The following is a 24,520-nucleotide window of genomic DNA, read 5'->3' on the forward strand; positions in this document are numbered from 1 at the left end:
ATTCCACAAACCATATATGTACGTACACACACATCACAGGAACCCACAGTGGAGAGACTTTAATTAATTGATTAATCATTTTTTTTTGTTTTTCAAGAGAGGATTTCTTTGTGTAATAGCCCTAGATGTCCTACAAGCAGCTCTGTAGACCAGGTTGACCTCGAACTCACAGAGATCTGCCTGCCTCTGCATCCAGAGTGTTGGGATTAAAGGCCTGCGCCACCTCTGGTAATTTTGGGCTAGTTTTATATCAACTTGACATAGGCTAAGCTGTTTGAAAGTAGGGAACCTCAACTGAGAAATGCCTCCCATAAGACCAGGCCTGTAGGGCATTTTCTTAGTGTTTGATGTGGGAGAACTCAGCCCATTGTGGGTGGTGCCATCCTTGGGCAGGTAGTCCTGGAATCTAGAAGAAAGCAGGCTGAAGCCTGGTGGTGGCACACATCTCAATCAGACTGGTGGATCTCTGTGAGTTAGAGATCAGGCTGGTCTATAGAGTCAGAGTTCCAAACAGGCTCCAAAAGCTACAGAGAAACACTGTCATGAAAAATAAAACAAACAGACAAACAAAAAAAAAAACACAAAATAACAAAAAGGAAGGAAGGAGAGAGAGAGAGAGAGAGAGAGAGAGAGAGAGAGAGAGAGAGAGAGAGAGAGAGAGAGAGAGAGAGGAAACAGGCTGAGTAAGCTGTGGGAAGCAAGCTGTGAGCAGCACCTCTCCATGGCCTCTGCTTAAACTCCTGCCTCCAGGTTCCGGCCCTGTGTGAGTTTCTGTCCTGACTTCCTTTGATGAACAGTGATGTGAAATCACAGGGTAAATGAATCCTTTCCTCCCCAAGTTGTTTTAGTCATGGTGTTTCATCACGGCAATTGTAGCCTTACAACTCTCTTTCTGTGTGTGTGTGTTTTGGTTTTTCTAGACAGGGTTTCTCTGTGGCTTTGGGGTTTGTCCTGGAACTCGCTCTGTAGACCAGGCTGGCCTCAAACTCACAGAGATCCTCCTGCCTCTGCCTCCTGAGTGCTGGGATTAAAGGCGTGCGTCACCACCACCCAGCTCTCTGTGTGTTTAACATAGCCCAGGTTGGCCTCAAACTTGCTATGTAGCTGGAGATGACCTTAAGCTCCTGATCCTCTTGCCTCTACCTTCTAGAGCTGGATGACAGCCATGAGCCACTGTGCCCAGTTCCTGTGGTGCAGGGCGTGGGACACAAGGCTTCACTGGTTTCACGTAGACCAGGCAGTATTCTCCTGGTCGAGCTACACACCTCACCCCAGTGAACCATCAGAACAACCTCAAGCCTTTCCTTCTCTTCTGGCTGGGCTGGGGAGTTCACACCCTGTTTTTTCACACCGTGTTCTTTATCCCTGACATGTGAGTTCACGCCCTTCCACAGCTTGACCCCTCTGTTCCTTTTCTAGTCTTAAAGTACAAGTGAGAAGTCCTGGCCTCCCCTTTGAAGTTCCCCCAGTCTTTAGTTAACACAAAAAGACCAACTTCATTTATTCTTTTTTCTATTTTTTAAAATAATAATAATAATTACTGGGCATGATGGCACATGCCTTTAATCCCAGAACTTGGGAGACAGAGGCAGGTGGATCTCTGTGAGTTTGAGGACAGAATTACAAAATAAGTTCCAGGACAGCTGGACAGCCAGGGCTGTTACACAGGGAAACCTTGAATCAAAAAAAAAAAACTTAAAAAAAGCCTTTAATCCCAGCACTCGGGAGGCAGAGACAGGCAGATCTCTGTGAGATTGAGGCCAGCCTAGTCTACAAGGACAGGTTCCAAAATTACAGAGAAACCCTGTCTCGGGAAAAAAAAAGGGGGGGGGAAGTTCTTGCCTCAAAAAAAAGCTACAAACAAAAAAGCCGAAAACTTCCAGAGGCAGGAAAGAGAGATCAGTGGGTAAAGCTTTTGCAATGCAAGTGGGTGCTAAGTTTCAAACTCACTATGTAGACCAGGATGGCCCTCAACTCACAGATCCATCTCCCTCTGGGTCCCAGGTTCCAGAATCAGGGCCTTGTGCAACTGAGCTGCATCCTTAGTCCTCCGGGAGCTGTCCACCCGCAGATGGACAGAAGTTCCTTCTCAGTGACTAGGGGTCTCCATTCATGCTAGTCCCCCAATCCCACCTCCCACACACCCCTGTTTTCTGTGTGCGTGTGTTTCCTGAGACAAGGTATTTTTCTGTTTAGCCCTAGCTGTTCTGGTCTCTTTGTAGACCAGGCTGGTCTCGAACTCTCAGAGATTCACCTGCTTCTGCCTCTCTGAGTGCTGGGATTAAAGGTGTGTGCCACTATGCTTGACTAAGTCCCTAAGGTTTTTAACATTGTCTTCAGAGTTCAGTTGGTAGCAATGCATTGGGAATAAGCAGATATCTTGGGATTTTTGCTAGAGGGTGTCTTCTCTAAACCCTGGAATATATGGTTCTAGAGTGGATGCCTTTGACGTGAAGTAACTCAAATGGTGTAGTCCCTGCTCGAGGAGAGGGGTGGGCCTGCTTCCTTCCTAGAGTATTGCTAACTGCATGCCTGAGACGTTGCCAGGTCATATGGGATAGGCAGCTGTCTACATGGTAATTTGATGGGTTTGAGGAAATCCCCTGCTTAAAATATCTTCCCCCATGGATGGCCTTGGCGCTTGCCTTAAATGTATCACTTACCCTTAAGCGCAAGGTGCTGCGGAAAGGCAGTTGTTACCCAAGAGTGGCCGGAGAGCCACCCTGGCGCTCAGTAATGCTTCCTGCATCCAAAGGAATTCACCAGATGGAGTGAAGTGACACAGGGCAGATTCCTGTTAATTAGAGAGTTGATCCTCCAGGGCCAGAAGTCCGGGGTGCTGGGCCTCTCAGGTGAGGGACCTCGAAAAGACCTGATCACAAGACTAGTCCAGGAGATGGAAGGAGAGGACTCCAGATGTTCCCAAGAGGATTCCTGCCTGCTGTGGTGGCCTGTGTATCTTCAATCCCAGCACCTTGGAGATAGAAGCAGGCAGATCTCTCTGAGTTCAAGGCCAGCCTGGTCTACAGAGAGTTCCAGGGTTGTAGGCAGACAGACCTTGTCTCACACCAAACAAACATAAGTAAACAGCTCACCATAATGTGTTACGCGTGCTGAACAGGTGTAAATGTTACAGCGAAAACTTGAGCGAGATGCCACTGCGAACAGTTAATTACCAGGCTAAGTCACCATGTCCCGAGTGCCTGTGATGTACTTGGCAATTATTGAATCCTGTCTAGGAGGGCGCTATTATTAGCCTCAATTACAGGCAAAGAAACTGAGTCTTCAAAGATTCAGCTTGCCCAACCTCCAACTGGCTGAGTCAGGACTGGAGGAGGGAGGGGGAACCTGAGCTTATGGGAGACACAAAACAATGACTCCTCAAAAACGCGACACTCTACTGTGACCTAGCCCAAGTCATCGAAAGAAGGTAGTCCAGCCATAGCCTTGGATGGGGCCTGGGTTTCAGAGTTGCTCCCCTGTCCCCTACAAGCCCTTGCATATGCTTGAGTAAGTAATCTACCTCTGAGCCAGAGAACCTTCCCTCTAAGAGATGCTTCAGCGATTAGGAGCACTGACTGCTCTTCTAGAGGACCCGGGTACAATTCCCAGCACCCACACAGCAGCTCACAACTGTCTGTAACACCAAGATCTGACACCCTCACACAGACAAACATGCAGGGAAAACACCAGTGCAAATAAAAAATAAGAAAATAAATGTATTTGCCAGGTGATGGTGGCACATGACTTTAATCCCAGCATTTAGGAAGCAGAGGCAAGCAAATTTTTTTAATTCAAGTTCAGCCTGGGCTACATAGTGAATTACAGACCAGCACTGAGTAAAACTCTGTCTCAAATAAATAAGTAACTTGTTTCTTATTTTATTTATTTACTTATTTATTGGTTTTCGAGACAGGGTTTCTCTGTATAGCCTTGGCTGTCCTGGAACTCTCCCTACAGTCCCAGGCTGGCCTTGAACTCATGAAAGACCTCTTCCTTTCTGACTTCCAAGTGCTAGGATTAAAGACACATGCTATGATGAAGGTTCAAAGCTTAAAATGATATTGTGTATGCATGCGTGCATGCATATGTATGTATGCTGTGTGTACTGTATGTATGTTGTTTGTACTGTGTGTGTGCTATGTGTACTGTGTGTGTATGTTGTTTGTACTGTGTGTGCTGTGTGTGTTCTGTGTGTGTTTTGTGTGTGTGCCGTGTGTGTACTGTGTGTATATGTTGTGTGTGTGTGCACTGTATGTACTGTATGTGTATGTTGTGTGTCCTTGCAGGTGTCCTTGGAGGTCAGAGGAAGGCATCAGATTCCCTGGGAGCTGGAATTAAGAGATGAAAGCCACCGTGTGGGTGCTAGGAACAGAACTTGGGTCTTCTGCAAGAACAGCCAACACTCTTACCCCTGAGCAATCTCTCTAGCCCCCTTCCCTTCTTTACAGGAATTTTGTGACAGGGTCTCAATGAATTGCCTTAAATTTGAGATCCTCTAACTTCAACCTATGGAGGAATTATTAAGAAAGCCCTTAGCAGCTGAGCAGTGATGGGCACACCTCTAATCCCAGCACTCGGGAGGCAGGGGCAGGCGAATCTCTGTGAGTTCAAGGCCAGCCTGGTCTACAGAGAAAGTTCCAGGACAAATAGAGATGTTACATAGAGAAACCCTGACTCAAAAAAAAAAAAAAAAAAGAAAAGAAAAAGAAAGAAAGAAAGAAAGAAGAAAGCCTTTGTCTTGTCTGGACTTTAAATTGCAGAGCTGAACTCTGAGTTTCATGAACAACAGAAACCAATTATTTTCTTAGTTCTGGATCCTAGAAGTCTGAGATCAGCAACGCTACAGGTTGCTTTCTTCCTAGGCCTCTCTGCCCATGGCACGTAGACACATAGCCGTCTTCTCATCCTTGTGTCTTCTCAAGGTTTCCCTGTGTCCCAGTTTTCTCCACTCTGATCCCACCTCTCTTTTTTGAAATAGTGCCTTTGAACGATTTTTTTTTTGTACACTTTGAGGATGTGTCTCTGCCAAGGCACCTTCTGATTGGTTTAATAAAGAGCTGAACAGCCAATAGCTAGCAGGAGATGATAGACGGGACTTCTGGGGAGAGTCTGGGGAGAATCTGAGGCACCTGTGATTTGTCGGCCAGAGGCAGAGAAAATCGGATGATGCCTGGCGATGAGGAGAGGTAACAAGCAATGTGGCAGAACATAGATTAATATAAACGGGTTAATTTAAATTATAAGAGCTAGTTGGGAACAACCCTAAGATAAGGCCAAAACTTCATAATTAATAAGTCTTTGTGTCATTATTTGGGAAGTGGTGGTCCAAAGAAAATCCAACTACAAGGCAGGGTCCTTTGCTGAACAGGGTCCTTGAACTCACAGAGATCCACTTTAATCTACCGGAGTCTACCTCTAGCTCTCTGGACTTAGAGGTGTGGAACGCCACAACTAGGGAATCCCAGAATATGGGAGGCCGAGATTTGAGATTACTGTGAGTTCCCAGCCACCTTAGCCTATGCTGAGACTGTAACCCACCCCACCTTCAGCCTCTCCCCTGGGCTTCACTGTGTAGTTCTGGTTGTCCTGGAACTCACTCTGTAGACCAGACTGGAGACTCGGTCTTAAACAAAAAAGATTGTAAAAAAAAAAAAAATGAGGAACTAGTGAGATGGCTTGGGTGGGGAAAGCATTTGCTGCCAAGCCTGATGACCCGAGTTGGCTTGTTGGGGTCTAGATAATAGGAGAGAACCATCCTTAGGTCTCCACAAGAACATAGCGGCTTGCCTTTAATCCCTGCATCGGGAGACAGGCAGGTGGATCTCTGTGAGTTTGAGGCCAGCCTGGTCATCCAGAGCTTCATAGAGATCCTGTCTCAAAAAACCACTGCCCCCAAACCCCCTCCAGAAATAAAAGGGGGGACATGATGGCACCCATGAGCTGGAGCTCAAATGCACAGCCACATGCATAAAATAAACATATGTAATTACATCGATCTGTTCAAAGGAATAATGCAAGCCGCTAATCCCGGCATTTAGGAGACCGAGGCAGGAAGACTGTGCTCGCCTGGCTTTGTTACATAATGCAACTCTGTATCAAAGGGCAAAAACCCAAACAAGTAAAATACAAAAACAAGCAGATGGTTGCTGCTCCCCGCCTCAGTCTCAGATCTTGTGGGTCTGGAGTAGCCCCAAAATTTGCATTTCTGACAGGCTTCCAGGTGCTGGGGTTCCAAGGACCACACAGTTTCAGAACCTTCCACCTGTGGCCCCAGTGACTGGGGCGAAGCTGGCAGGTGCGCAGAGCAGAGAAAGGCCATTTTCCATATTTGTGCTGAGGAGACAACTGGAAAGTCCCCCTGCACCTGAAAATTCCCCACAAAAAGTTTTGGTTATCACGGCAACTCCAACTTGTAAACAGGTTACCGGAAGAAGCCCTCATTACCTATACCATGAACGTGCCCCTCGGCAAATACTGCCTGTCATTACCAGTGGTTATCTTGGTAAGAATGAAGCAGCCTGTGCCAGCAACGAAGTCAATACGGCATCACTGCCGTAGAACTTAGAGAAGTCACTGTGTCATTGCTGATGAGACTTGGTGTTAGTCATTTATACAACAGAGAACAGGTGTGTGTATGTGTGTGTGTGTGTGTGTCTGTGTGTGAGAGAGAGAGAGAGAGAGAGAGAGAGAGAGCGCACCAGCATGAATGTGCCATGGGATTCCTGTAGAGGTCAGAGGACAGCCTCAGGTGTAGGTACCTACCTTCCACCCTGAGCCAGGGTCTTTATTTGCTCCTGTCTGAGAATCTCCTGTCTCCGCTGCCATCTCTCCATAGGATCACGGGGGAATTGCAGACGCAACAGCTTTATCTACGTTCTGGGGATTTGAACTTGGGTCCTCACACTTGTTAGGCACTGAGTTATCTCCCGAGCCCAGATAAGCAGTTCTTTAATCGTCTTTATGAGTCTGCCGATTATACATGTATATGTATGTATAATATTTGTTTGTTTTTCAAGATAGGGTTTCTCTGTAGCTGTGGTTCCTGTCCTGGAACTAGCTCTGTAGACCAGGCTGGCCTCGAAATCACAGAGACCCACCTGTCTCTGTTTCCCGAGTGCTGAGATTAAAGGCCTGCGCCACCACCACCCGGCAGTTTTATTTTATTTTATTTTCAATTGGTTCTGGCTAGTGTGCTGGCTGGTCTGGTCAGCTTGCTCTTGTGTAGGTCTGGTGCAGGCAGCCACAACTGCAGGGTGCTCACGAGCACGACTGTCATGCCCTGTCCAGGGGACAGCCTTTCTCGGCACTCCTCCCTGTCCTCTGGCTCTTCAGTCATCCCTTCTTGAGCCTCTTCTACCATTCCAGGACGGCTCTAAAGTTATCCAGAAAAACCCTGTCTCAAAACAAACAAACAGCAAACAAAAACAAACACCAGGATGCCGCTTCTTTGGCGCTGCCCACGATCAGGGTACCAGTCCGGCACCTGACCATGCTAGACGAGTAAGTACTCGATCGTGGGGGCAGAGTTCAGCCCATTTCCGGTATTGCCCTAGGTGCCATTCCTCTTGGGCACAATATTGTCTTTCATCTATTGCCTCTCTTCCTGGATCTCTAGAATGTGTCCCTTTGTTGTTTGTGATCTGAGCATGCCTCTGATGCACAGTGACACCCCAGGGATCTTCCAGAAATGAATGACGGCTTGCATCTTCATCACCTGTGGTCCTTGGGCAACTTATTTCATTTTCTAGGTATGCGAGTAATAACGAGATTTAGAGAAAACTACGCACATATGTGCCATATGGATATGGCATGAATATGTATGGGCCATATGTACCATGGGAAAGGACTGATTAACATACAGCTAATATTAGATAGCAGCTGGACCTGCCAGTGGACACCTGTAATCCAGGGACAATTACGAGGGAAGCCAAGGGAAGGAGAGCTACGCAGTCAGCTCAAGGGCAACCTGCTCTGCAGAGTGATTTCCAGGCCAGTGAGAATTTGATGAGACCCTGTCTCAATCCCTCACCCTCCAAAAAAAGTTAGATTGTAATTGTTAACTTGTTCACACAGGGTCTGATGTAGCTCAGACTGTGGTTGAACACCCTGTGTACACAGAGGTAACCTAAAATTTCTGATCCTCCTGCCTCTACCTCCCAAGACTAGGATCGGATCCACGCACACCCCATACCAGGCGTAGGTATCATTTTTGACTAGACCATACCCGCTTCTCTAGGCCTTTGCTTTATAACATGCCATCTTTTTATTCATTTATTTATGGTTACATATTTCTACTGGTGGGAAAAGAACCCAGGCCCTCATACATGTCATGCAAGAGCTCTCTAACACTGAGATATTCCCCCAGCCTGGAATCTGGAAATAAATTTATACTAGTACTTTTGTTTGCTTGTTTGTTTTTGTTTTTCGAGACAGGGCTTCTCTGTATAGCTTTGGAGCCTGTCCTGAAATTCACTCTGTAGACCAGGCTGGCCTTGAACTCACAGAGTTCCACCTGCCTCTGCCTCCCTAGTGCTCTGCCCGGCACAAGTACATTCTTTTTTTTTTTTTTTTTTTTTTTTTTTTTGGTTTTTCGAGACAGGGTTTTTCTGTGGCTTTGGAGCCTGTCCTGGAACTAGCTCTGTAGACCAGGCTGGTCTCGAACTCAACAAGTACATTCTTGAAGAAGAAAGAATTTTGCTTCAAAAATCTTTTTTTTTTAAAGCTGTTTTTTGTTTGTTTGTATGTTTGGTGCTAGGAACAGAACTTAGGGTCTTGTACCTACTGTGTAAGTTCATTTACTGAGATGTGTCCCCAGTCCTGAAGACCGAGTATTTTTATTTTGTTTTATTTATTTATTTTTGATTTTTCAAGACAAGTTTCCCTGCAGCTTTTGGAGACTCTCCTGGAACTAGCTCTTGTAGACCAGGCTAGCCTCAAACTTGGAAGACTTTTAAATCTTGAATTCTGGGATTCGAGGCCAGAGGTAGCCCTCACCTCTGGGTTGAAGTTTGTATTTTTGTTTTCACCATTTCAGACAGAAAAGATCATTATATAACTAATTCCTTTCTTCTTTCTTTCTTTCTTTCTTTCTTTCTTTCTTTCTTTCTTTCTTTCTTTCTTTCTTTCTTTTAATGTCCATTTATTCTACATCCTGGTCGCAGCATCCCTATCCCCATCCTTCCCTCCTAGGTCCTCCTCTCATCCCCCCTCCCCATTTCCTCCTCTTCTGCCTCCATCCAAGAAAAGGCACATCTCCTATGAGCATCAATAAAACATGGCATATCAAGTTGCAGTAAGACTAAGCACCTCCCCGTGTGTTAAGGCTGGGCAAGGAGACCCAGTATGAGGAATAGGGTCCCAAAAGCCAGAATCGAGACAGCCTCTCTTCCCGCTAGTTGAAGTCCCATAAGAGGACCAAGCCATGCAGCCTGGTTGACAAAGTGAGTTCCAGGACAGTCAGGGCTACACAGACCAGAAACCATGGCACACAAACAAATAGTAAATATGCCCCATTGCTGGTGTGACTTTCTATAGGAAGTGTATCACCGGAGGTGAGCATTTAGCCATTTAGGGTGTGTTCTCTCTGATTGCTTTGGTTCAAGATGGAAGTCCTCAGCTTCTCCATCTGTTTCGCCGACTGCCTGAGCTCTGACTTCGTGGACTCCAACCCTAAGCAACCAGAAGCCCAAATAAACCCTTCCTTCTGTAAATCACCTTTCCAGTGTACTTTATTACAGCAATAGGAACTTAGCTCTTATAAACGGCCATAAATAACCTTACCTTGTCTCTCCAGTGCTAGAGGCTGAACCCCCAGGGCCTACTGCATATTAGGCAAGTGCTTATACCAGTGAGCCACCTCTCCAGCCCTGATTTGACTGGCTGGCTGATTAATCAAGGTATTGGGTGTTGAACACAGGGCCTTATGCGTGCTAAGCAAGTACTCTGTCACTTAGCTACAGAGTGATGCTCACTGGTCTTATGGATGGTGATGCTAAAAGCTTAGATGGTGTCACACTAACAATACAAATAATTGCTGTGAGGTCTGTTTGGTTGTTGTTGGTGGTGGTTTTTCTGAAACAGGGCTTCTCTGTGTAACCCTCCGGCCTGGAACTTGCTCTGTAGATCAGGCTGACCTTGAACTCACAGAGCTCTGCCTGCCTCTGTTTTCCGAGTTCTAGAAGTATTAGTATGAGCCGCCAATGCCCAACTGAGTTTAAAAAGAGGAGAGAATACCAGGCGGCCTCACATTAGTCTGAAAGAAACACAATGAACTCACGACTGGCTGTTGGCCAGCTTAACTCCCATTCATAAGAATGATTTCGGGTATGATGCCGACTGACGTAAGTATGACCTGCTCTAGATGAGTGGGTGTCTTTTCTAGCCCTTATTATCTAGCTCAGGCTGGCCTAGAACTCCTGTTCCTCCCACTTCGGCCTCTGTGACTGCTAGGATTACAAGCAAGTGCCACCATGCCCAAATCACGTGGCATCATTGGACATAGAAGCAGATGTCACCCTAGGCAAGAAAAGGTAATGCGAGTGCTGTAAGTTCCTGGGGACAGCTGACTTTGTATCCAGATACTCTGAGGCTCTCTGGCCTCCGGCACCTGGCTTACATTGTTGAAGTCTATTGTCTCAGCTACAGAGGAGGCTGAGGTAGAGGGATTCCTGGAATCTGAAGGGTTTGAATCCCTTCTTAAAAATAAAACAAAGTCTGGACTACAGTGTAAGACTGTGGGTAATGGGGCTGGAGAGATGGCTCAGTGGTTAAGGGCACTGGCTGCTCTTCCAGAGGGCCCAGGTTCGATTGTCAGCACTGTCTGTAACTCCAGCTCCCACCTAAGGGGAGCTGATGACCCCCCGCTTTGGCCTCCACACGGTACACAGACATACTTGCTGACAAAGCACACATATACAGAAATAAAATTGAAGCCGGGCGGTGGTGGCACACGCCTTTAATCCCAGCATTCGGGAGACAGAGGCAGGCGGATCTCTGGGAGTTCGAGGCCAGCCTGGTCTACAAGAGCTAGTGCCAGGACAGGCTCCAAAGCTACAGAGAAACCCTGTCTCGAAAAACCAAAAAAAAAAAAAAAATCCAGAAATAAAGTTGGGCATGGTGGGGAAACTGAGGCAGGTAGATTCCCTTCAAGATGGAGGTATCCCCAAGCTAGAGTGAGTTTCAAGTCAGGCTGAGCTACAGTTAGATCCTATGCAAACAAATACAATAACAACCTACAAACAAATAGAAACAATAACAATCAAACACTATAGGAAACACAATAACAATCAAAACACAACACGAAACTAAGCCAGGTGGTGCTTGAGAGGCTGAGGCAGGAGGATCACAAGGTCTGTCCACGTCTGGAAAAACGCAAACCCAGCCTGGCAGTCCAGTTCCGCAATTCTAGTCAGGAGGCTGAGGCAGGAGGATCACAATTTCAAGTGTGATCCTAGCTACAGAGTGAGTTCAAGGACAGCCTGGGCAACTTAGCAGAACTGAGGTTCACTCAGTCCCCAATACTATAAAGAGCATCAAAACCCCAAATGCAAAATTGTTACAAGCCAGTGAGATGGCTCACCATATGAGGTGCTTGCTGTCAAAAGAACTGCGCGAAAAACTGTGTTCTTTTCCCAAAGTGTGGAAGGAAAGAGCTGATTCCACAATCCCACATACACAGATATAATAAAGAAATAAATGTTTAAAAAAATTAAAGCGTTAGTTATTCTGTGGTGTGCATGACCCTGTAAGTTTGTGTGTGTGCATGAAGCTGCTGGAGGACAGAAAAGGATGTCAAACCTCCTGGACTAGACTTATATGTGATTTTGTGAGTTACCATATGGGTGCTGGGAACTGTACCCAGCTACAATGTAAAAGAGAAAAAAAAAACTACAAAAAGTACAAAAAGCAGAGGAACAAAACAAAACAAAAAAAACCTCAAATCCACCACTTCCATAAAACAAAAACAGAAACACAAACAAAAACCCACAAAACAAAGCAAGCTCCTTCAAAGGGTCGGTCGGACAGCTTGGCTGTTTGCCGAGAAGCGCTGGCCACGCTGAGATGGGTCTGTTTCTAGTGAGACCGGCTTGGAAAAGAGGAAGCGTATGTTGAAAAGTAAATTCCTCCAAAGGATCAAGTGGGTTAGTGGCTGCCTTTGTTGTCCACTTGGATCTCAAGCAGTCTGGGTATGGACCAGGATGTGGGCTGAGACAGTACTCAGCAGCTATCAGCTTCAAAAGACGGCTTGAGTTGGGGATCTTCCGTCTCTCCTGTGGTAAGGAAAGCTGCTGGCCTTTTGGTCTTTCAGATCTGTAGCTGGGCTCCAGGAGAGCCTATGGATCCCCCCCCTCTGACTTTCTGCTTTTGCTTTATTTAAAGAAGCTTTTGTTCACTTTTACCAGGGGTTGGAGGGAAATACAAAAAATACACTGGGCCTGGAGGGATGGCTCATCAGTGAGGAGTACAGACTCCTCTTGCAGAGGACAGACGTTGACTCTGAGCACTCAGATCCAATGGTTCAGAGTCATCTGGCACTCCAGCTCCAGGGAACCTAATGCCCTCTTTTGTCATTTGAGAGCAATTCAATGTAAGTGTACAAACCCACATATAGACACACACACACACACACACACACACACAAATAGTGACAAGATATAGCCCAAAGCATCTTTTATTTCCCTTCCTGATGTCTATCCATTCATCCATCCACCCACCCATCTATCTGAGACAGGCTCTCTCTCTACATAACTCTTGCTGTCCTGGAACACTGTAGATGACACTGGCTGTGAACTCTCAGACATTGTCCTATCATTTTTTGTTGTTGTTGTTTTGTTTTTTTCAAGACAGGGTTTCTCTGTGTAGCTCTGGAAGTCACTCTGAGGACCAGGGTGGCCTCGAACTCACAGAGATCCACCTGCCCCTGCCCCTCCCAGTGCTAGGATTAAAGGCGTGTGCCACCACCGCCCAGCCTAAGACAGCGTTTCTTTCTGTAGTCCTGGCCATCCTGCAATCAGCTCTGTAGATCAGGCTGGCCTCAAACTCACAGGAATCCACCTTCTTCTGTCTCCAGAGTGCTGGAATTAAAGGTGTGCACCACAATCCCCCAGCTACATATTCATATTTTATACTTTAAGATCCACTTTTTAAAAGGTGGGTGTGGTGGTGCAGAAGCAGGTGAATTGGAGTGAGTTCGGGGCCAGCCAGATCTACACAGTGTGACCTTGTCTCAAAACAAAGCAAAACCAAAATGATCTATATTGTGTTCCTAGATATCTACAGTTTCTTTGTAACTTTCTCTTGGACACGCTATCTGAACTTAATCATAGAATACCTTTTAACTTTTTTTTTTTTTTTTTTGGTTTTTCGAGACAGGGTTTCTCTGTGGTTTTGGAGCCTGTCCTGGAACTAGCTCTGTAGACCAGGCTGGTCTCGAACTCACAGAGATCCACCTGCCTCTGCCTCCCGAGTGCTGGGATTAAAGGCGTGCACCACCACCGCCCGGCGTACCTTTTAACTTTTTAAAAAATAATTTATTATTATAATGTATATATTTGTGTATGTGTGTGTGTGTGTGTGTGTGTGTGAGAGAGAGAGAGAGAGAGAGAGAGAGAGAGAGAGAGAGAGAGAGAGGAGAGAGAGGGGGGATTTTATGGACTCTGTTCTCTTCTTCCACCATGAATAGCTTCAAGGATCAAACACCTCAAGTCCTCAGCCTTACTCATCCAGTAATTCCATCCACCTGAGTTATCTTCCTTCCCATCCAGTACCTCTGTCTGCTGAGTCATCTCAGTGGCCCACCACTACCATTTCAGACAATGCCAGGGATTAAAGGCAAGGGGCTTCAAAGATGCTAGGCAAGCACTCATAATCTACAGCCCCATCCTCCTCTTCTGAGACAGGGTTTCCCTGTGCAGCCCTGGCTGTCCTGGCACTCACTGTTGTAGACTAGGCTGGCCTCGAACTCAGAGATCTGCCTGCTTCTGCCTCCCCAGTGCTGAGATTGAAGGCAGGCACTACCACATCCACCTAGCTTAGGGTAATTTTTGTAAGAGAGAAATAAATCATGCAGATACTAATTATTTCTACTGAATTAACTTAAAAACCTTAACAAGAATGAGCCACATGGCAGCACACGCCTTTAATCCCAGCACTCGGGAGACAGAGGCAGGTGGATCTCTGTGAGTTTGAGGCCAGCCTGGTCTACAGAGCAAGTACCAAGACAGGATGCAATGCTACAGAAAAACCCTGTCTCGAAAAATCTAAATAAATAAAGAAAAAACCTCATTGTCCAGTTCAGCTCCAGAAGCCCAGGGGCACGGTTCCACTGGGCTCAGTGGTTGGTGTGCACACTTGCCTAGTGTCCAAGCCCTGGTTTAGATCCCTGGCACTGACCATCAAATGCTTTAAAACTGACCTGGCTGTCCCTTCAAACTTCCTCCTACACATCTCTGATTACAAACATTGCCGTCAACCTTTGACACAGACTTGATTAAATCTATCATATGGAAATGACCTATGGTCACTTTGATCAGTGTTCAGCTTAGTGATATCAAATGGTACTCTCTCTCCCTCATGTGCTCTTGTCTTTCCAAAACCACACATTATTTAATATTGGAGTGATTTTTCTGATTCTTTGTTGGGGTTTTCCCAACCCCTAACCCGCCCCTTTTGTTTGTAGGGTTGATTATGTAGCTGACCTGGAACTCACCAGAGGCTGGCCTCAGCACCAGAGTGCTGGAATTACAAGTGTCACCACGCCCAGTTAATAATTCACTATCTTTTAAAAGTTTTTTTTTAATATTTTATTTTAAATTATGTGGGTGTGGGGTGGGGAGAGGAAGATTGTGTGAAGGCAGGTGTCTGACAGGACCAGAATAGGACCTATCACCACTGGAAGCTAGGGCTCCAGGGGGATGTGAGAGCTGACATGGGTGCAGGGAATTCAACTCAGGTCCTCCAGAAGAGGAGCCAACATCTCTCCAGTCCCCCACTCTGTATGTTTGTTTGTTTACTGAGGAGGGGAGGGCAGAGGACAACTTGGGCAATTTGAGAATCCCAGAGATCAGACTCCGCTTGGCAGCACCTCCGCCCACAAAGCCATCTCACCTGCCCTTATCCAGCATGGTACCTTTGGACCCTTCCAGGTGTAAGAGCATTCCAACGTCAACTCCCAGAGTTGTTCTCTGACCCCCACATGGTCACTGTGGTCTGCACCCATGTGCCCTTGCCCCACGTCAATGTAATAATAATAATAATAATAAAATGACATTTCAACAATCTCTCTTCCTGTTGCTGTCACCGTCGTCATCACAATCGGCTGCTGCCGTCGTCATGGCTAGCGTTTGTTAGGAGTCTGGGGCGTCTGGGGCTATGCTGCTCACTGACCTCCTTTTACAGCAACGAGGTAGCGATACCATCTCCATCCAGTCTACCTTAGGAAGAAAGGTTAGAAAATGGCTATTTGCATAGCCACCAGGTACTACTCAGAACTGAACGCAGCTTAATTGAGACTTCTGGTTTATTTTTTTCTCACCTTCTTTTATTTTTTCTGAGCCCACTTAAATGTTCTGGGTTTTTGTTGTTTGCCTTATTTGTGGATGAACCTAGGAATGCTAGGTGAATTTCTTTTCTTTTCTTCTCTTTTCTTTCTTTCTTCTTTTGAGACAGTTTCCCAGTAGCTCTGGAACTCGCTCTGTAGATCAGAGCTGGTCTTGAACTACAGAGGTCCACTTGCCTCTGCCTCCCAAGTGCCAAGATTAAAGGTGTGCGCCACCACTGCCTGGCTCTGTTTTTGCTTTTTTGTGTTTTTTGTTATGTTTGTTTGTTTGTTTTTGAGACAGGGTTTCTCTGTAGCTTTGGAACCTGTCCTGGAACTAGCTCTTGTAGATCAGGCTAGATTTGAACTCACAGAGATCCGCCTGCCTCTCCATCCTGAGTCCTGGGATTAAAGGTGTGCACCACCATTGCCCAGCACAGAGGAATGTTTATCATTGAACTAATTACTCAGCCATAAATCTGGCTACCCTATACAGCTCAGTTTGGCAATCCTCCTGCCTCAACCTCTCACGTGCTAGGATTACAGGTATGAGTGACTATACTGGTTCATAAAATGATTTTAATCATGATCTTTATGTTGGGTCATATTCATTCTTTCTCGTCCATTAGCGTCTGTTCGGTGAAAGGTGGGCATGGTAGGGGCATGCTTGTAACGTAGGCAACTGGGAAGGCAGAAGCAAAGGAATTGTGTGAGACCTGCCTGGGCTAAGGAGTATATAGTGAGGATATTAGGAAGTACAAAAGGGCCGGGCAGTGGTGGCGCACACCTTTAATCCCAGCGGGTGGATTTCTCTGATGTCAAGGCCAGCCTGGTCTACAAAGAGAGTTCCAGGACAGCCAGGGCTACACAGAGAAATCCTGTCTCTCAACCCCGCCCCCCCCAAAAAAAAAGGAAAACAAAGTGGGGGAGATGATAGATATAAATGAAGACATATTGAACAGGGAGTTTTTGCTGTTGTTTTAAGACAAGAGCTTGTGTATATCTGGCTAACTTTGAACTTTTGATCCTTCTGTCTCTACCTCCTTTGTGCTGGAATTGTGCTCCGTGGAGCCATTTATATAGTGATGGGGATCAACCCCTGGTTTCCAGTGTGCCGGGCAAGCAAGCACTCTACCAATGAGCTGCAGCCCCAGCCCAGGGAGATCTTTTTTAATGACCCCACATGACTGTCAGATGGGTGGAGGGGGCAGTGAATGAATGCTTGGAGTTTGCTCAGCAAAATGTGGAAGTACATCTGCCTCCCTCGTTCAGAGCGCAAGGCTCTGAATAAGAGGGGTTTGGAGCAGAGCTCAGTGACCCGGGCACATGGAAGACCCTGGATTTATTTCCTAACATCATACATCTTTAGAAGAGGACGGGCATTTCCAGGGCAGGTTGACTGGAATCTTCAGAGGCACTAAGTCTGGAATAAGCACGTGTCAGGAGAGTGAAAACGAGTGGGAAATACCCTATGTGGGCAGAGCCGAGGGCCTGACAGAGAGGAAAGGACTGGAGGCCACTGGTGTTTTCAAAGTGTCTGTTTAGAGACAAGCTTCCTCTAGAGGAGGCTAGCCTGGCCCGGATGCTGGAATTGAAGGTGCGTGCACCACTTCAGGCATTCTTGTGCTTTTCCCGGCGTCCTGTTCAAAGCCAGTGTCTTCGGCGTCTGAAAACGGAGGAGGAGCAGAATTTGGGTCATTCCCTCGGCTCCCTTGGCTGTTGTGTTAGCTCTTATATGACCCTGTGTCACACTACTTACGTTTCATTTTCCTATCTGCAAAAAAGGAAGTAATTCTTGTTCCCCTGGGTTTTCTCCTTTCGTCATCAAAAATGAATGAGTTAGGCCACGGAACACAAACAAAAGGGAAATATGTCATGTTTTGTAAGAGGCATCCATAAAAGTTGTGGAGTCTCTGGGCATCTTTATAAATGTAAAGGAAACATTGAAATGCGTTAATACTGCAGCCATAACAGGCTCATTCCTCCTTTAAGTCCCTCGGACTTAAAAACAAAATAACGAAAATGGGATGCGGTTAGCTTTCAATTACTTTGGCCGCTGATAATTCAACTTATGGATTACAGAGGATGAGAGCTGACTCATTTCACACGTCGTCATCAACTCTCCATGAAGTTTAAAAGGACAAAAGAAGAAAGCGGAATCGGGTAGCTTTCCGTGGTATTTCCACGTGTACGTGGGGAATTTCCTTTGAGACAGGGCTGGGTCGGGGCCAATAATAGCCGCTATCGCCTGACTGCTAATACCAAGCTGAAAAGGGGACTACCCGAGCAATCTCTGATTAAACACAGCGGCCCCCTCCCACCCTCGCCGCGAACAGGAATTTTCCTTCTTCCTCCCGCCCTCTCAGAAGGGGCTGAGGCAGCATCTGGCACCAGAAAGCTAACATTTGTGTCGTGATTTTTTTCTCTCGGGCACTCGGACTCGGGTGATTTCTGAAGGGATCAGGACCTACTGGTACCTTTAAAATTCTTTTTTTCTTTTCTTTTTTTTTTCATTTCTAAATTGAGAATCTTTATCACCGGCTTCTCGCAGCCCCGGTCTCCCGGGTCTCTGTAAGACGCGTAGCACGCCCCCACTCTCCTCGCAGGCCTGTGACTCCTTCACTCCCTCGGTGTGCAAACGCCGGTGACTCACGTCTTGCACAGCCTGCGCCCCCCCAAATCACAACCCCCACCCCCAGGATCGATCCCACAGCGCGCATCGTCACCCCGCCTCGGCAGCCTTGGAGGTCTCGGGGCTGAGTCACACAAGAGGACCACCCTGCTCGGCGTCCACACACATGCACGCGGTCCCCCCGCACGGCCTCCGCGCCGGCCACACCAACGCCCTTCCACCGCTCGCAACTTGCTACGCTCCAGCGCTCGACCCCCTCTTCCCCCCCCATCAAATCACACCCCAAATCTCTGGGAAACCTAGAGCCGGAGGAGCTGGCCTCGGGCGGCCTTTGATGGCTTTGTTATTGTTTGGGTTTGAATCGATACGCCCCTCCCCATCCTTCCTCCCCGGCCGCGCGCGCCACCCAGCTCCCGCCTCCCCGCACGCCCAGCGCCCCTCCCCCTCCGTTTTGGCGCCTTTTCCTTCCCGCCACGTCGTGGCGGCGTTAGCGACCATTCTGACCGCGAGGCGCGGGGCGGGGCGGGGGCGGGGCCCGCGGCGCGTTATGCAGATGAAGCCACTCCCGGTTGGCTGGAGCCGCGACCGCGGGGGTGGGGCCGGGGGAAAGGGGCGAAGCCGCCAGGGGGCGGAGCGGAGGGGGAGCGGCCCTGGTCCCGCCGCCTCCCCGCCCCCTCTCCGCCCTCCGCCGCCGCGCCAGCCGGGCTCCCCGCCTCGGCCTCCCGGAGAGGCCCCGCCCCGTCCCCGCCCGCCGCGCGCGCCCTCCCCGGCGGCGCGCTCCGCCCCTTTACTCCTGGCGGCGGGGCGAGCCGGGCGTCTGCAGCAGCGGCCGTGGTGGCGGAGGAGGCTGGAGGGGAGTCGGCAGTGCCGGCGGCGGGATCGGCAGTAGCAGCAGCAGCAGCCACAGACAGCAGCAGCCCTGGGTCCCGCGACGCCACTCGCCCCGCCGCCTCCCGCACTGCCTGACCCGGCCGGCGAGCCCACCCGCCGCCAGCCCCGCCAGCGCCCTCGGTCGTCCTCTGACTCGCCCTCGGCCTTGCGCGCCAGCCGCAGCCCGAGCCGCAACGCCACCCGCAGTCTGAGCCCCGGCCGCCGGCGCAGCCCCAGCTCGCTCCGTCGCCGCTGCTGTTCGTCCCAGCACCGGCTCCGCACCGACACGCTGGAGGTGGGGATGCTCCTGTCTAAGATCAACTCCCTGGCCCACCTGCGCGCCGCGCCCTGCAACGACCTGCACGCTACCAAGCTGGCGCCGGGTGAGTGTCCCCACCCCACCCCAGCGCGCGGGTCCGGGGGGGCGCCCGGGGACCCCTGCGTGGGCCTCGCGCTTAGTGTCCCGTGCCTCCTCCCTAGGCAAAGAGAAGGAGCCCCTGGAGTCGCAGTACCAGGTGGGCCCGCTGTTGGGCAGCGGTGGCTTTGGCTCTGTCTACTCGGGCATCCGCGTCGCCGACAACTTGCCGGTGAGTGGGCACCCCGCCTTGGGGAGGGCGCGCGGAGGGATGCTTAAAACAGGAGAGGGAGAATCTGATGGAGACCCGGGGCTCTCTTCCCAGGTGGCCATCAAGCACGTGGAGAAGGACCGGATTTCCGACTGGGGAGAATTGGTGAGTGAGTCTGAGCCGGCGACCCTCCGTCTGGGTGGGTGGGTGGTGACGGGCGTGCCGGAACCGGCGCGCTAACCCCTCGTCCTCACCCTTGCAGCCCAATGGCACCCGAGTGCCCATGGAAGTGGTCCTGCTGAAGAAGGTGAGCTGCGGCTTCTCGGGCGTCATTAGACTTCTGGACTGGTTCGAGAGGCCCGATAGTTTCGTGCTGATTCTGGAGAGGCCCGAGCCGGTACAAGACCTCTTCGACTTTATCACCGAACGGGGAGCCCTTCAGGAGGAGCTGGCTCGAAGCTTCTTCTGGCAGGTGCTGGAGGCCGTGCGGCATTGCCACAACTGCGGGGTTCTCCACCGCGACATCAAGGACGAGAACATCCTCATCGACCTGAACCGCGGCGAGCTCAAACTCATCGACTTCGGGTCGGGGGCGCTGCTCAAGGACACAGTCTACACGGACTTCGATGGTGAGCCAGGCCCCGGGGAGGGAGCTGCCCAAGGTGCCGGCTTGGAAGCCGCCGGCGGCCTCGGCTCCGGCCCTTTGTAAAGGTCATTGGGCTGCCGGGCTCACTGCTGGCAGGGGTGGGGCACAGGCGAGCTTCCCGACGTAGTACAGCCGGGGATTTCAAGCCGACTGAGCGAACCTGCAACATTTCTTGCGTGGTTGTAATTTTTTTTTTAAGTGGAATTTAGTAAATTCCATGCTTTCCCGGCGAATACGAAGTCGTAGGCAACCGGCTATAGCCCAGATTTCTAAAGTCTGACCCACTTTTCTCACCAGTGGAAGGAGGTGGAGCTGGTGGTGGCGGGAGACGTAGATGCCGGTTTTGTAGTTTGTTTTGTTTTGGGGGGAGTTTTAAGGTAGTTCTTAAGAACTGCAGGGGTTTTTTGTTTTGTTTTGTTTTTGAGGATTAGGGAATCAGCCGCGGTTTCACTATACTTAGGGGTGTTGTGGGGTGACGAAGCCTGGAATGAGTGTTGTGAAATTAGATCTGTTGCTGGTTTGAAAATTAGTTGGGTGTCTCCCGCAGGGAGACTGAAAACCTATCATAGGGAGGGGCTTGGATCGCGTTCTTTCAGAAAAGGAATGGAGGGATACTAGATGAAAGCAAGAGGGTGGGTCGTGGTCTGAGTGGCTCGCCCTAACAAACGACGGCCTTTCAAAACTCTGACTCTGGCTTGTGGTTTGGATTTCTTTGCCGGTGGAGGACGCTGGGTTGGGCTGCATTTTTCGTATTTAACAGTTAATGGCTGGCTGAGTTGTCCTCCCTTGTGTTTTTTTTTTCTTCCCTCCCCCCTGGGCAAGTCTTTGCTGCCCCCTGTTGAGCACCATGAGGCTAGCACTTTTTTCTTTCTTTTTTTTTTTTACTATCCAAAGTTTGTAAACAGGAATCACGTGGTCTGAAACCAACCCTGCAACTCTGCCTTTCCCGTCTGGGGAGGAAAGAGTGTAGGTGTTGTGCTTTGCTTGCGCAGACCCCCCCCCCCCAGGAAAGCTTCCCAAAGGGCACCCTGACTAGAGTCGGGTCTAGATGAGAATCTGATCTGACAGTCCTAGACAGGGTCTGTGCAGTTCAAGGCCGTCCCACTGTGAGTGAGTTTTACTACTGCCCAGGGCCCCAGACTTTAGCTTTTGAGTGACTGTTTGTTGGAGAGGGAGTTATATAAAGGATTTTAGTTTAGGGTTGGGGAAAAAATGTATTTTAAAGCCGGGTGCTGGTGGCACTTGCTTTTAACCATAGCTCTCTAGGCCAGGGCAGGCGAATCTCAAGGTCAGCGTGCTGAGGGAGTTCCCTGCAGCACAGCCAGGGCAGCAGACACAGAGAAACCTTGTTTCAAAAAAAAATTTTTTTTTCCAAGAAGCTACTTGGACTAGTTTGCTTTGTTTATTTTTGCTAAGGCTGTTTTCTTTCAATTCCCTTGGCTTGCAGGAACCCGAGTGTACAGTCCTCCAGAGTGGATTCGCTATCATCGCTACCATGGCAGGTCGGCAGCCGTCTGGTCCCTGGGGATTCTGCTCTACGATATGGTCTGCGGAGATATTCCCTTTGAGCATGACGAAGAGATCATCAAGGGTCAAGTGTTCTTCAGGCAAAGGGTCTCTTCAGGTAACTTCCACGAAACCCTTTGGTGGTCGGGACACTCACTGGGGGTTATTATATTTGGAAGGCTGGTTTTGAGAAGGCTTCCCACTCTTGAGACAGGGTTTCTCTGTAGCTTTGAAGCCTGTCCTGGAACTAGCTTTGTAGACTAGGTTGGTCTCAAACTCAGATCCTCCTGTCTCTCCCTCCCCAGTGCTGGGATTACAAGAGTGAACCACTAAACCTGGTACTTTGTAGAAGAAAGTATGGGGTTATGCCCTAGCTGTCATTTTTACTCATTTATTCATCTTTTGAGGAGATGGGGCCACTAAGGAGGGCCCTGGCCTGCCTCTGATTTGATTTAGGAGACAGGGTTTAACTCAGAGTTCTGGTTGGTCTTGGAATCCTGTCTCAGCCCCTCCCCTTTTTCTTTCAGTTTTTGTTTTGGTCAGGCTGGAATTGGAGCAGGTTTTATATACATCCCACCCAACCACCAGACCCTGTAAAGTTTAACTACCAGCGTGGACCTGATCTCTTAACATAGTTTAGAGAAAAAAAAAGTCGGGCTGTTTAAGCCACCTCCCCTTAAGGCAATAACTCTCTAAGTATTGTGGTCCCCATGACCTCATCCTGAGTAGTGTCAGTGTTTGTAAGTTGGTAGATGAGTTGAATCACCTCATCTTGCTCGGTGGTGGCTCATCAAACCCTTGTCATCCTTCCTATTTCTGGTGAGTGGGTGTCGTGGGAAAGGCCCCAGCTATTTGAAGTTTGAAACCACAGGTTTAAGAGGGGAGCCAGTTTTTTTAACTGAAGGCAGACGCAGGCTTTCGGTATTGGTCCTTTCCCGCTGAGAGGATCCAGCAGTGTTCTGAACAGAGTCCATGCTTCTTTAAAAACCCAGACGTGAAGGCCTTGGGAAGACCTTTGCTTCTCAAAAACAAGTCGAGTGAGTCACCCTTAACCTCCGTCTGTGCCTCCTCCTGCAGAGTGCCAGCATCTCATCAGATGGTGTCTGGCCCTGAGACCTTCAGATCGGCCATCCTTCGAAGAAATTCAGAACCATCCATGGATGCAGGATGTCCTCCTACCCCAGGCAACCGCCGAGATTCACCTGCGCAGCCTGTCGCCGGCGCCCAGCAAATAGCAGCCTTTCTATCAGACACTCTGGGCGGGACAGCTGTCTCTGGCTTCCAGGACCCTGCTTCATGCAGGGACAGCAATGACAACTCATTCCAGACTCCAGGTTCCTGGAGCAGCCTCCCACAGGGGAAAGAGATGCTACTTCATTTCCCAGGCCCCCAGGCCCTCCCATAGACACCCACAGTGTCGAGTTTTGCTGGGCTCTGCAGAATCTTAGGGTGGGGGGTGGGAGTGGGTCAGAACCCTGCCATAGACCTTTAGTGACCCTGAGACTTCGGGTCACCAGGATGGGCTAGGGTAGGGGAAAAATATGTCGGGGATGGGATTTAAAAAACAAAACAACAAAAACTAGCACCATATATTTAAGTCCCTGTCACCTCTTCCAACTCCTCTGAGTGCCTTCTGTGGGGACTCCGGCTGTGCTGGGAGAAATACTTGAACTTGCCTCTTACCTGCTGCTTCTCCAAGAATCTGCCTGGGTTTGGTTCCCTACTCTTCCCTGTTCCCCTCCCCCCACTTCCTGTGAAAGGTGCCGTGGAAGAGGCTGCGGGGCTAACTGCTGAGCCACCTGCCCTTTTTCTGCCTCCTTTAGTAAAACTCCCAAGTGAACTGGTCTTCCTTTTTGGTTTCTACTTAACTGTTTCAAAGCCAAGACCTCACACAGAATGCACAACCAATGCAACAACCAGACAAGCTGTAAATGTCTGTACAGTCGGCATGGTAGCCTGTGAAAGGATTGTAGTTGATGCAATTTAAGAAAAAAAAATGCCTTTAAGTTATATTTGTTGTTGGGGTTTTTTGTTTTGTTTCTGAAAGATGGCAGTTCTGGCCTGGAAGTCAATGTTAATGTATTTATTTATTTATTTATTTGGTTCCCTTCCTGTTCCAAGCTTCCACTGGCTATTGCCTAGGGCTTTATTGTCATGATCTGTTTTCTTTCTTTCTTTTATTTTTTTCCCTCTTGACTTGGGGACCTTTTGGGGAGGGCTGCAATGCTTGCTGGGGTGAAGGGACTCCGGTGGGACAGCTGCTGTCGTCCCTTCTGTGGGGGGGCCCCTTGCCTGCTTACTGGAGTGGGTCTGGGCTCTGTCTGGGAAGGGGCATTGCTGACTGTACATAGAAAGGCAGTTCCGGCCGGCATGATGTGCCTCCCGGATCCTGTTTGAGCAGCGTGTAGCCTGCTGGTTTTATCTGAGTGAAATACTGTACAGGGGAAAAGAGATCTTATTTTTTTTTTATACTTGGCATTTTTTGAATAAAAACCTTTTGTCTTAACTTGTGTTTTCTGTTCATTCATACAAAGACGTATACTTGGTCCAGAGCCAGGTAGAAAGGGCACAGAATCTGATTTCCTGGTGGGACAACCAGTGTGCAATGAAATGCAGGCCTTCCCTGCCTGTGAGGCAATCTCTCCACTAAGGAAATGTGCCCCAAAACAAGGTCCCAAAGTTTGGGGATCATCACCCTTATAAAGCAGGTGCAGCCAGATTGTAGATGTTGGACAAGACTCAGTTGGGACTAATTTTCCCTA

The 24,520-nt window shown here is 48.9% G+C and overlaps 1 protein-coding gene across 1 annotated transcript; it reads left to right on the forward strand.

Annotated features, from left to right (window-relative positions):
- Window positions 1-19,202: 19,202 nt before the first annotated feature.
- Window positions 19,203-24,264, forward strand: Pim1 (Pim-1 proto-oncogene, serine/threonine kinase). The gene is made up of 6 exons (XM_075979743.1): window positions 19,203-19,423; window positions 19,521-19,627; window positions 19,721-19,771; window positions 19,869-20,235; window positions 21,700-21,876; window positions 22,836-24,264. The coding sequence occupies exons 1-6, from the start codon at window positions 19,342-19,344 to the stop codon at window positions 22,991-22,993; spliced, it is 942 nt and encodes a 313-aa protein (XP_075835858.1). The 5' UTR covers window positions 19,203-19,341; the 3' UTR covers window positions 22,994-24,264.
- The last annotated feature ends 256 nt before the right edge of the window (window positions 24,265-24,520 follow it).

The sequence above is a fragment of the Microtus pennsylvanicus genome, chromosome 7 (genome assembly GCF_037038515.1).
Source record: "Microtus pennsylvanicus isolate mMicPen1 chromosome 7, mMicPen1.hap1, whole genome shotgun sequence".
In the NCBI taxonomy this organism is placed as follows: Eukaryota; Metazoa; Chordata; class Mammalia; order Rodentia; family Cricetidae; genus Microtus; species Microtus pennsylvanicus.

What these genes read in the sequence shown, in the direction of transcription:
- Pim1 (XM_075979743.1), top strand. Translation starts at nt 19,342, where the DNA reads ATGCTCCTGTCTAAGATCAACTCCCTGGCCCACCTGCGCGCCGCGCCC. An exon ending in GCGTCGCCGACAACTTGCCG is followed by an intron (nt 19,628 to 19,720) that starts GTGAGTGGGCAC and finishes CTCTCTTCCCAG; the next exon opens with GTGGCCATCAAGCACGTGGA. An exon ending in AGTCTACACGGACTTCGATG is followed by an intron (nt 20,236 to 21,699) that starts GTGAGCCAGGCC and finishes CTTGGCTTGCAG; the next exon opens with GAACCCGAGTGTACAGTCCT.